The sequence below is a fragment of the Lissotriton vulgaris genome, chromosome 4_1 (assembly GCF_964263255.1).
Source record: "Lissotriton vulgaris chromosome 4_1, aLisVul1.2, whole genome shotgun sequence".
NCBI lineage: Eukaryota > Metazoa > Chordata > Amphibia > Caudata > Salamandridae > Lissotriton > Lissotriton vulgaris.
This window is the reverse complement of record NC_141691.1, coordinates 1,361,979,519-1,361,992,340: the sequence shown is the minus strand read 5'-3', so window position 1 is coordinate 1,361,992,340 and position 12,822 is coordinate 1,361,979,519. Positions and strand designations below refer to the sequence as shown.

General features: G+C 43.8%; 1 protein-coding gene across 1 annotated transcript in view; it reads left to right on the top strand.

Moving 5' to 3' along the window:
* SMCHD1 (structural maintenance of chromosomes flexible hinge domain containing 1) overlaps positions 1-12,822 on the top strand; it is a 2,274,803-nt gene that overhangs the window by 905,501 nt on the left and 1,356,480 nt on the right. The window contains exon 24 of the mRNA XM_086965602.1: positions 4,050-4,184. Within this exon, the coding sequence (XP_086821728.1) occupies positions 4,050-4,184 (135 nt within the window). The remainder of the gene's footprint in view (positions 1-4,049; positions 4,185-12,822) is intronic.

Genomic DNA, 12,822 nt, shown 5'->3' with positions numbered 1-12,822 from the left:
GTACATCACTGTTGTCCTGGGCAAATTGGGGTTGTGGACTAGGGTGGCATTCCTGCTAAACGTTGTGACATCTTTTTATGTTAGACAGTCCATCATCCTTCTGTCATTCTTAGTTGTACCTTACCATTCAAGGAGGAAGAGAATCTTCACCGCTTTGACCCTAAAAGAGCTTGAGCTTTTACATTGATCATTCCAAGGACCATCAGATGGACAATCAGCACTTCATGGGGTTTACTGTGGCAGAAAAAGACCATATTGATGTGCATAGTGCTCTTTTTAAAAAAAATATTTAAAGATCTGCTCTGCAGTGGCCAAGAAGCAGCTTCCGGAAGGTCTGAGGGCTAATAAAACCAGAACCAAGGCTTCTACTTCTGTGTTTGCACACGGATTAGTTGTCTTGGACATCTAGGAGGATAGGATGTGGGTGACAATTCATATGTTCATGAAGACTACTACCTTGGTAGTCTGATCAGGCGATGGAGGGCACTTTGCCGTTTCAGTCCTGCTGGGATTTTTGGATTGAGCTAATCCACACCTACCACCTTAGGAGGTATAGCTTTTGTATGTATGCACATGGCGAGTAATCAACGTAGATGTATCCATTAGAAGAATAACTTACCTTTGATAACGCTCTTTCTCGTGGATATTTTAACTGCAGACACCTTACTGCCCTTCCTGGAGACTGGACTCTTTTCTCCATCTGGTAAAAAAAGAAATCCCAATTTAGAAATCTGCAGACTGTCACATCGGATCAGTTAATACACTCCTCCTCTGACAGTGTGCGAAAAAATCAAGAAAGAAACGTATGTAAGTGCGCACGGGTGGCACTTATCTGTGGCTCCAGCTTCACTTCCAGGTCAGGATGGAGTCGACGGGGATCCACATGACGCCACCTGCTGGCATACAGGAGAAATGCTGAGAAATATCTCCAGATCTAGTCTGGTGCCTAGAGGTTATTAGCAAGGTGTCAAATCTGCAATTAAATAGAATATCCGCCCGATAGAGCGATTACGAGAGGTTTAGATGGTTTCATTTCTAAAGTGAAAACCTGGTAATCAAGCACACATTAAAATAATTAGTTTACTTTTCTTAGTCTTTGCTATACATACATTCTGTAATGTTAAATGTAGTTTTGTTTACGTGCAGTCAGTCCTGTCTTGCTTGTTAACATTCAAAAGTCCTGCTTCAGACAACAAGTTCATATCCCATGCTAGCTGCAGCAGGTGGGCCAACCACTCAGTAGATAATTGTGATTGTACTGGGGGAACAGAAGCGGTACAAAAGGGGGTGGTGATGGACGGAGCATCTGAATCAATCAAACACTCACACCCAGTCAAAAGATCTGGGTATAATCCATCACCGTTCTTTAGCCCACTCCGCCACCCCAGTTCAGACATGGCTATATGCAAATCAGTCTGACCCTGTGCCTCATGGGAACAGTCCAGCCCGAACTGCCAAGCCATGTCTTCCCTGGACCAGAAACAAGCTTCCGAGGACCGGTTTCTGGCATTCCAGCCGTCTTCATCCTGGCTTGCTTGAATCCAGTGGCAAAGTGAGCAAGGGACTCACGTCTGAGCATACCCTACCACACTTATGGCAGCCAAAAGCGGTAAAAAAGGGGGTGGTGATGGATGGGGCATCTGAATCAATAAAAACACTCACACCCAGTCAAAAGATCTGGGTTTAATCCATCACCGTTCTTTAGCCCACTCCGCCACCGCAGTTCAGACATGGCTATATGCAAATCAGTCTGACCCTGTGCCTCATGGGAACAGTCCAGCCCGAACTGCCAAGCCATGTCTTCCCTGGACCAGAAACAAGCTTCCGAGGACCGGTTTCTGGCATTCCAGCTGTCTTCAGCCTGGCTTGCTTGAATCCAGTGGCAAAGTGAGCAAGGCACTCACGTCTGAGCATACCCTGCCAAACTTATGGCGGCCAAAAGCGGTACAAAAGGGGGTGGTGATGGACGGAGCATCTGAATCAATCAAACACTCACACCCAGTCAAAAGATCTGGGGGAACAGGCAGAAGGAGGAGGCAAAGGGAAAATGGCAGTCATCTTCCTGATGGTCTGTGTTGCAGGTATAGATGGTTGTGTTGAAGGGGACACAAATTGCATAGGGTTGAACTTAGTAGTGCAATCTATTTTTGCTTTGATATCTCAATGGTGATGATGGTGTTCACCAGCTCTGTTTCCCTGTCCTCAACAAAGGTTGTGCAGAAGTGAAGGAAATTATTACCTTAAAGTTTGTAGTCTGCATAACAAAGTTCCATGATTTGGCACAAGTCCTCCTTCATTTAGTAATGCGGCCAATTAACTAAATATTTATGTGGGAGTTTTTATATTGACCAGACATGTCATTGCAAAAGCTTTTTATAGCGCTGGTTAAACAGCACAGATCTTAAAAAAGCTCTAATTTCAGTATTTTTCAAGGAGGATGATGAATGGTTTGAAGATGGTAACTCCTGCTGCAGCCCAGCATGCAAGCTGTGCATGGGACAGAGCCAAACTCCCCTTGAAAAAAAAATCTGAGATGTAGAAATCATAGGTAAGGTCTTGTTGTCTGCCCGTGTCTGGTCCTTGGCATTTAGGACTGGTTCTAGTCAGCTGCTGAGGCCTGGTTCTTGAGATTGGTCCTATTGAGACACTGGTACAGCAAACACAACCTTAAAAATAGTGGCTTTCATGTCTTTCTTAATCTTGAGATACTTAGTTGCGATCGTATAGTTACTTCCACTACATTCCTTAGGTAGTGATCCAGAATTGTGATCTTTATTACATATTTAATATGTTTGAGCTTTCTTTGGCTTTTCCAAGCAACATTCTTTGGTCAGAGGTGCCTTGAAATTAATCGTAGCTATATTAGGAGCTGGTGGGCTGATTTAAAAGCAGGGGTGACGTTCTCATGGGTTTTGATTTTTAAAACATTATTAACCACCCAATTATGAATTATTTGCAGTTTGTTTCATTATCTTATGTTAGCCAGCACCTGTACTGCAGTTTTCTAACCCCAAAAGGACCCTGTGCTCTTGTTATTGCGCTAAGATGGTTGGCACGTTGCATAGGTTGAATTATTCCTCCCCTTCGTCCATCGTCTGCACTGATGAAATCAGTTAGACCCTCAAATGAGTCAGTCTCTATTGAGGGTTGTGGTGAGTTGGAATGCTTTTTTTTTTTTTTTTGCTTGGCTGGTTGACTGGGGTTGGCTGGTTACAAATACTGTGGAGTGACCCTTAATTTCAGAAGGGGTCAAATCAGTGAAATGAACTGTTGCAAGATACCGTTCTGCCTCGTAATTAACTCACTGTTCTAGAGAAAGTTTATTTTGTCAGTCAACATTTTGTTACTTTTGAGGACCGAGATTTACAAACACTCTGACATTTACCAGAATTGTGCCTTAGTTTTTGTATGGGGGGGCCTTTATTGAGCACATCAGATTTTAATTTAAACCATGTGGACCTGCAGTAGTTAACAGCCAGATAACATTTTCATTAATTACTCGATGATGCTTTGTTCCGAAAAGAGTTAGGCACTTAGGATTTGTTTTGGAGTTCCTTAACTTTACTTTTCTATTGATCTGTTTTTTAAATAAAGGCCTGCCTTCTAGACGGGTCAGGACTTGCTGAACATATCCACATTATTTCGTTGTATTGCTGTCTTGCTTTTTTAAAATGTTTTTTCTTCCTTCTTTTTCTATCATTTCCTCATTATTTTCTCCCTTACCATAAGTCCTTACTCCCCTACTTTTAATTACCCTCTTCTGTTCTTCATTGTCTTATTTTCTTTCTTCTCGTGATCCAATTTTTACTTCCCTCCTGTCATTCTTGCATTCCATTTTCAGTATTTTTACCTCCTTTATCCCTTTTGCTTCATTTGCTACCTTTCTATTTTGTGCTTTTAATTCTCTTCTAACTCCTCCAGTCTTGAATGTTTTCAGCCTCTCGGTCTGTTTTCACATACATCCACGTTGTGCATCCTTTTTTCTTCTGCTTATTATGCAGTAAGTGTACTTCATAGTTTTCTATACCTGAAAGTTTTTCTTTGTGTAGTTTTTAGGTGCTCCAAACCTTCCGGTCTACACTGTTGATTGCAGTAGTAGTGGGACAGGAATTTTAACTGGTTCTGTGGTTCATGTGAAAAATATCAAGAAAGACCAGTTGCTTAAAGCAAAGATTGAAGTACCAGTAAGTAAACAAGGCCATTACTTTATTTATAAAGATGCATGTAAAAGGGTGTGGTCCTGCTTTGAATAAGTGGGGTGATGCTTAAGATGAAAGAAATATTGTATGAAGGATAATCTTTTTTAGCATTTGACTGGTCATAGGTTGAATTGTCTACTGACTGCAATCCTATTAAGGGCACTTGTATGACATTTGTTTTAAAAAAAAACTAACCAATTTTGACTGCACCTTCTATCTAATGAGCTCTAATGTAGGTTTCTAAACTGTTTAGATTATGTTGTGCTGAACATAAATTACAATTACAGGTGATATGGACATGGGACGGAAGATGGCAGTGGTTCCACCCCTTTTCTCTGTATGCCCAAAAACAGACATTTATGCTAGTGTTCCCTTCATAAATATATAGTATGTTGGTGTTTGTGGTGCAACAGTATGGTGTTTTATCTTCTCTAGAAGTATGCAGTGAGCCTCTCTAATTTCATTATGGCCTATTTCTCCTTTTTATAACATCAAGAATTGTCTACATTACCCTCGGGAGACTTGATCTCCTCAAGAGTTGAGTATTTGTTCTCCCTAATGGGTTCAGATTCTTCCAGCAGATTAATAATATTTAAAACAGTGGTCCAGGTGTAGAGTGGAATTTGAATCCTTGCACTGCCACAAGATTGAGTCAAGTAACCCCTTAACATGATGGTCATCACCAAACCTCACAATTTCTCCACGTAAGTGTCTTGTCAATGCTCCGTAGCTCATTCCCAATCAAAATTCCCACAGCCACAGAAACTTGAGAACTACAATACAAACCGAATATTAAGCAGTAAATTAGGAACCAGCGTACTACAAACTGAATAATGTGCAGTAAACTAATAGGATTTACATTCTTTACAATAAGTGGTAGGTATTTAATAAGTCTGTGAGAAGGCTTCGTTTTCTTGAGAGCCAGTGCAGATTGTCTCTTGGCACATTCTACCCATGCACCTTGGGGGATGGTGTAACTGGCTCCTGAAAGCTTGTTGGAACATATGCTTGTTTTTTTTAAACTGATGGTCAGGATGCAGTCAACCATATTTTGCGTTTTTAGCTGCTGCAATACATTGGCCAAGTCCAAGAGTCCAAGCCTGTACCTGAAGCACATCCAGGCTTTATGTCTCATATTTGCACTGGTGCATATGGACATCCCATACATTTTCTTCACTAGCGTCAAATGGGATGTCCGGGCTAATCTTGTGGATGTGCCCTTTGATGGAAAATTGCATTTTGGTGATCAAAGGTGATTCGGTGCTGAAACACCTCAAACAAAGCAGACTAGTTCTCACTTCCAGTGGTGATTTCCAGTGCACCAATGTCACTGTAGCAGTCATTTCACCAGCATCAACATATGCAGCATTTGCAACAGCGAAGCAGCTTTTTTTTTGTATATTTAGAGGATGTAGTGGATGTAGTGGATGGAAGGATAAGTGGGGACAGCAGCAGAAACCCCTCACCTCCTCCTTTCGCACCATTTGAAATACCACTTTATTGTAACTTCAGGTAAACACGAGTATCCAATTGGAGTACTGATGTCAGCGCCTTGTGAGGTATACCGGGCCGTCACTTCAGGCTGGGAGCAATCTTGATCATAGTCAATGGTTTTACCCTTCCTTTCAAAGAAGGCCCCCTCTTCCATTTCTCCATTTTATTCTTTTCGGTCCTATACAACCATACCCAGATTCTGGTTAAAGAAGTGCTAGCGCTCCGGAGCAAAGAATCCAGCAAACAAGTGCCCAAGCCAGAGAAATGCTGTGTGTTCTATTCTCATTCATTGTGATTCACAAAACGGGTAAGTGGCTGTGACCCATTCTGGATATCAGGCTTTTAGATCATTTCTGTGTAAGGTTAAGTTTGGAATTGCTCTACCTGGCTCAAAGCCTGTTGGTACTGCTGTTTCAGGATGGTATTGTGTACTGGATTTGCTTGATAACTACTTTTCTACATCATAGTACTGCAATCTCGGACTGAGATTTTTTTTATGTTTACAGTCCTCTCAATTATCCCTCTCACTTTCATACATTCATCAACCATGTGCGTGTCCCTGAAGGTCCTGTTTTTGATTGCAGACCACCATTGTTGTAGTCGATACATATATTTTCTGTAACTTGATGTCTGGCTACTGAAAGTGGATTTGGCCTGGGCAGTGTAGGATCACCTCCAGAACACAATTTGTCTCTTGTTCAGTCTGGGATTTTCAATAAACTATCACTAGATCACATCCAATCTCAGGGCATTTTGTACATTAAAGCTAATCTGGATACAACTAACATGAAGCTTTTTCTGCCTGTGCAGAGGGTCTGAAACATTTAGAAGTATGATACTGATTCTTCTTCTGGGAGACTTTTTTCTGGTCTAACCATCCTTGTTCAGAGTTTTTGGCCTCCTTTATTTGTCTCATGCCCCACACGAAATAGCTACGCCAATGGCGCCTGCGTCTTCAGCAGATTCAGCATTGGGGAAATGTCATAGCTAAGATTTGCAGTAGTGGATACTCGTGGACCACCTAATCTGCGGCAGGTCATTTCCCCCACCCATACAGTCCCTTCCCTTGGTTGGGGAATGGGCGGTGTGTTCTTTTGGTCTATATAGAAATCAGATGTGTTAGGTCAGGCGATTAGATTTCCTCCCCAGCTTGAGAACCTTCACATTGGAAGTATAGATTGTATCAATCATTAAAAGGAGTTACTCCCTACCTTTCATTTACTTCCCACTTCGTTTTTCCCTCCCCCCTCATCAGAGCAATCGTCAACGCACCATTTCACACAGTTGTGGCAAGAAGTCAGCCTTCTGCTAGCAAAGGGTGCCATTGAGCAGATCTAGCTTCAGAGAGAGGAGAATGCGCTCATCGATGAGAATGCAAAGACAGTGATTGAAAAGCCACCCTTCTAGTACTGCCCCCAGTGCCACTCCACGTTTCTCTGGACTAACTACAAATTAACTCTGCAACTTTCACCTCTCTCGTGAGCTCAACGACATCACTTATGCTGCCTGCCTCACCTTCAAGTCGAAGAAGACTCTTCCTCAGAGGCGCAGCTTGTCTAGTCCAGCTTTGGGCAAAGCTCCCCCTTTGAGTCCCAAGGAAAAGTACAACAGGACCCCAATGACCCAAACTGTGAGTATGGTATGCAACCACACACAACCCACGCTGGTGCAGTGGCCACGTGTAGAGGCACAGCACCACCACAGAGGGTCAGGCATCTAGCCCAGCACCAAAACAGCGGCCTGCTGGGTCAACACTGCCTTCAGGGAGCATGGTTAGTACGAATTGAAGCCTTTCGGAGTTGACAACACTCACTTCTCTGGCTGCAAAGATCTTGCACAAGCCTTAGGTCCTGTTGAAGCCAGCAGGGCCCTCAACACTAGCACTAAAGCCCACATTGGTGTAGAAATCATCCTTGCCTTTGAAGACTCGCTCGACACCGCTAGAGCACTTGGCACCGAAAAGGCCATCCACAGCCAGCTGTGAGGATTCGAAGTAGTCTATCCTCCAATGGCTGTAGGAGGAGCTAGATGCTCACCTAAAGCTTCTGTTTATACACACACACGTGGGGAAGATCTCCACCAACCCGCTGACAAAGCCACTGGCGACTTAGTTGAGGAAGAGGACATTTTCTTTTGAGGAGCAGATTACTTTGGAGCCCCCTCCTCCTCCTAAGCATAAGAGACACTAGGATGGAATCACGAGACCCCCTCCCTGCTCAACCTCCTCTTCCATCTTATTCTTGGCCTCCTCCATATTCAACGGAGACTACAACATTGATCCTCATGGTAATACTGACCCTTATCTGTACCCATCCAATCGTTCCCCGAATGATGCTACAACATACTGTGAAGTCATTCATAGAGCAGACACATATCACAAGGTCGATATTCATGTTGTCCAGGAAAACAATTACTTTTTGGTAGAAACACTTTTGATACAACACAGTTCGGACAGTGGACCACTCCTTTTTCAAAGCACCAACCCAAATATCACCAAAATATTAAATTTTCAATAAACTAGCGTGCACTTTTCACATGCTCCCTGTCCCGAAAGCATATCCAAAACTTGGAAAAAGAGTCTATATTTTTATCATAGATGAAAAAGCACCGCTGCGAAAGTGAGTCTCCACTGATCGTAGGAGATTAAGAAGTCGTTGAACTGTCCTCTTATAAAGACGCTGAGTCGTAATTAATAAAGTTCAATGTTCTTTTAATAATCCATTTATAGACACCAGCCAACGCGTTTCGTTCTGTCACCAGAACTTCTTCAGGGCGCAATCGATATTTCAAGGCATGGGGTATTTTCAAACAGAATTCCTTGTCCAATATTTTTTCAATATTTTTTCGTGTCTACACGTTTTCTGTATTGGATTATCCTACCACGGTGGGCCCATAGATTTAATTATTTCCTAAAGTTTCCAAATAAGGGTCTAGCTTACTTGTTCTTCTTGTTTCCTGACGCGTTAAAGTATCCGATACTCAAGGATATCGAGACGCTGTTTTGGGGATAACGCGATCGACCCAACAGGCAACTGCCAAAAGGAGATATCTACATGGGTTTTGAAAAAGAATAAGAGGTGGGACCACTTGACTGCGCTGAACGATTTTTCAAACGCATAAGGTTAATGCCTTGCCCTATATTAACAAGAAAGCTAGACCCTTATTTGGAAACTTTTGGAAATATTTAAATCTATGGGCCCACTGTGGTAGGATAACCCAATACAGAAAACGTGTAGACACGAAAAAATATTGGACAAGGAATTCTGTTTGAAAATACCCCACGCCTTGAAATATCGATTGCGCCCTGAAGAAGTTCTGGTGACAGAACGAAACGCGTTGGCTGGTGTCTATAAATGGATTATTAAAAGAACATTGAACTTTATTAATCACGACTCAGCGTCTTTATAAGAGGACAGTTCAACGACTTTTTAATCTCTTACGATCAGTGGAGACTCACTTTCGCAGCGGTGCTTTTTCATCTATGATAAAAATTGGTAGAAACACTATATGAAACCCAACGCGCACTACAGTTCCTCCCTTTGCTAAAGATCATCTCTGAAACCTTTAAAGAGCCTTTTGAGGCAAATTAGGACAAGAAATACAAACCCTTGTCCATTGACTCACCCTAGATTCCTGAACACCTACCTCCGGGGTCAACACTACCCAATTTCCTTGCATTGAATATTAACTTACAATTTACTTAATTTGACCTGCAAACCTCCCAATGAGTGAACTCCCATGCTACAGGAGACGCTCCATCTACAGGTAAAGAGAGTAAAAAGCTACATGCAGCAGGCAAGAGCGTGGCATGCAAGCAGCCGCCCCCTGGAGGATTGTTAACTCTGTTGGCCTTCTCTACCAAAAAGGCAGGACACATTGGTAGGAGATGCAGGACCTTGTTAAGCACCTCCCAGAGGAGTATAGGCAGAGAGGGCAGGAGCTGGTAACACAAGGATAAAAACCGCCTCCAACATCAGTATTCACTGCACAAAGGATGTGACCAATTCTGTGTCCCAATGGATTAACACCAGTACCCTTGTCAGACGTCGTGCCTGGCTCCTTGTCACTAGTTTTAAACCAGAGGTACAACAGCATCTGCTTAACCTGCCATTCGATGGTGAACAATTCTTCGGACCACAGGTGAGCCAGATCCTGGAAACAATTTACTAGGACCCGGTCAAGGCCATGGGTGCCCTCCACCTATCCACCCAAAGGTGTCTTTTTGCAGGCAACATTACTTGGCATGCAGTAGAATTACATACTCAGACCATTTCGCCTCCTATTTGAGGCAACAGGAGGCCTACCACCAGCATTCACCACAGCAGTACTCCAGTGGGGCCTGCTGAGGCAACTACACCAGGTTTAGGGGCAATGCAGTCTCTGGGAAAGGGGGCGCTTCCTCCAAGCATTGACTTCCTTCGTCCCCTCCCCTCCAAATCACACAACACTTGTTAGAGGGAGACTCCAGGGATATTTCCCTTGCTGGAAAGAGATCACCTTCGATCTGTGGGTTCCTTCCATCATAGCGCATGTCTACTGCCATGATCTCACCTCAAACCCCACCAAAAATCTCACTGCACAAACACAACCTGAGCCCCGAACACCAGCACCCATTCTAAACCTCAGGGTTCCCAACAAGTACATCCTGTCAGAAAATTTCCACATGGTCACGCTGCAGGATGTCATCCTGCTACTGCAGGATGGCAACTGAAGGATGCCTACTTCCACATACCCATCCATCACAGTCATCACCACTGCCTATGTTTCGTAGTAAGTTGTCAACGTTATTATTTAAAGGTATTACCTACCATTCCATGTCACCACAGTCACCAGGGTATTGGCCAAATGCCTAGTTGTGATAACTGCACATCACAGGAGGGGGCACTCATGTTTTGCCCTATGGTTTTTTAACAATTCTTTTTATTATAAACAACTCGACATTATATATCATTACACTACGTGAGCAAGAGATTATACATCCTCCAATTCTCTAATCTGAGTTACAGTGAGTCAAATATCAATATACAAATCATAGGAGTTAGGGGGTTTCAAGAGTCACATCGTCGGTCGGAGACACTGGTGGGATACATATATTACCTCTATACAGGTTCCAGGGTCCCCATACTTTGCACCACTTCCTGGGACACCCTCTGGTCACATACACTGACTTCTCCCGGACCATGCACGAGCCCAAATCTTCCTTCCATTTATCTAGCGTTGGTGGGCCCCCCAATTTTGTGCTATGTTCCTTTTAGCCACCATAAGTGCCAGGACCACCCATTGTTTAGTATGAAGAGTTAGGTCTGTCGGTTCCCAGATTTTCAGGAGGCACCTGCGGGCTTCAAATTGCAGGTCAACTGCGAGCACATCTTGGAGAGTGTGATGTATGACTTGCCAGTCCGGTTGTATATTCGCACATTCCCATAGTATGTGGATGAATGTAATTACCTCCCCACATCTACGTCTGCACTCTCCATCATTTATTCTACCCATTCGTACCAACTCCGGCCCAGTGATGTATATTCTGTGCAGTATCTTTAGCTGCACCAACCACAGCCTTGCTTGGACCAACACTTCCCTCGGGGAGGAGACGGCAGTTTGCCAGTCTTTGTCATCTAGTTCAATGCCATCTTTAACCCATTTGTCTTTGAGGGACTGGGGAGGGTCTTCCATGTTGTTTATCGATTTTTTGTTAATCAACGAAATAGACTACTCTGGAAGATTTCCGTCCAGTTTTGTGTCCGCGAGGATGGATGCTTCAGGAAGGGGGCATCCACTAGTAATATGAGTCTGGAGTGCGTGTCGGACCTGCAAATATCTATAGTACTTGGTATTGGCCAGTTAATATTGCTGTTGGAGAGAAGCAAATGAAAGGGCGGCGCCCTTGACCCAAAGGTCTTTAATCTGGGAGATGCCAATGAGATCCCTCTTCTCAAACCGCTTAGTTTGCCAGAGGCTCCCCAACTTTTCAGAACTCCAAAGGGGAGTAACCATCGTGAGCCTACGGTCCCATCCCAGGTGCTTAGTCACTTCGTGCCAAACTTGAACTGAGTGCGCAGTCTGACCCGTAAGGGTGGTAAATACGGGGTCTGGAGTAGAGTGCTCTACTGTAGACCCCACCTGGGAGGATCCATCTATCCATGGCGTATCCTATGTTGTCAGGACGGCCATACATCCCCTGAACGATTGCGGCCAGATGTGCAGCCCAATAATATTTCTGAATGTCAGGAAGGCTGATGCTGCCGTCATACCAGTTGATGGTGAGTTTCGCAAATGCAATCCGCGGTTTGCCAAACCATAAAAGAGATCATTGTAGAGTTTCTATTTCTTTAAAATATGATTTGGGGACTGGGTCCATTGCATTCAGGAGCGCGTAAAGAAAACTGGATAAAGCCATCATTTAAAAAAGAACAGCCTTACCTAATAGGGATAGGGGCAGGGACTTCCAGTGACTGTCACTCTTTAATCTCTGCATAGGTTGCAGGAGATTCTGAGTGAATCGGAGCGTGGCATTTAATGTAATAAAAATTCCGAGATATCGAAAGCCATCTACAGCAATCTGTATTGGGCAGCCTTTCGGGAGAGTTGGCGGTTCATCGTGCAAGACAGAAATCACAGACTTAGACCAGTTTACGGTGAACCCAGAATATCTGCTAAAAATTGCGAGGCTATCAAGCAGGCATACCAAAGAAACCCTCTGGGAGTTAAAGTACAGCAATACATCGTCTGCGTATAACAAGATCCTATCTTCCCAATCAAGGGCATACCGCGAATCATCGGATCTGTGAATCCACGCAGCCAACGGCCCCAATGACAGGGCAAAAAGGAGTGGTGACAGTAGACACTCCTGATTCGTCCCACTGCCAAGCTCAAAAACTCTTGATTTACGATTATTCACTACCACTTGAGCCATGGGTATAGTGTATGGTAACCGTATCCATGCCACAAATTGGGGTCCGAATCCCATCTTCTCCAGAACCGCAAATAGATACGGCCACTCCGCCATGTCAAATGCCATGGTGCCGTATAGCGACACTAGGACTGCAGGTTCTAAGATAGTTGTCGCTCTACCCAACACTCCATGGAACCGACGTAGATTTAGAGCGGTGTTGCGGCGTGGCATGAAGCC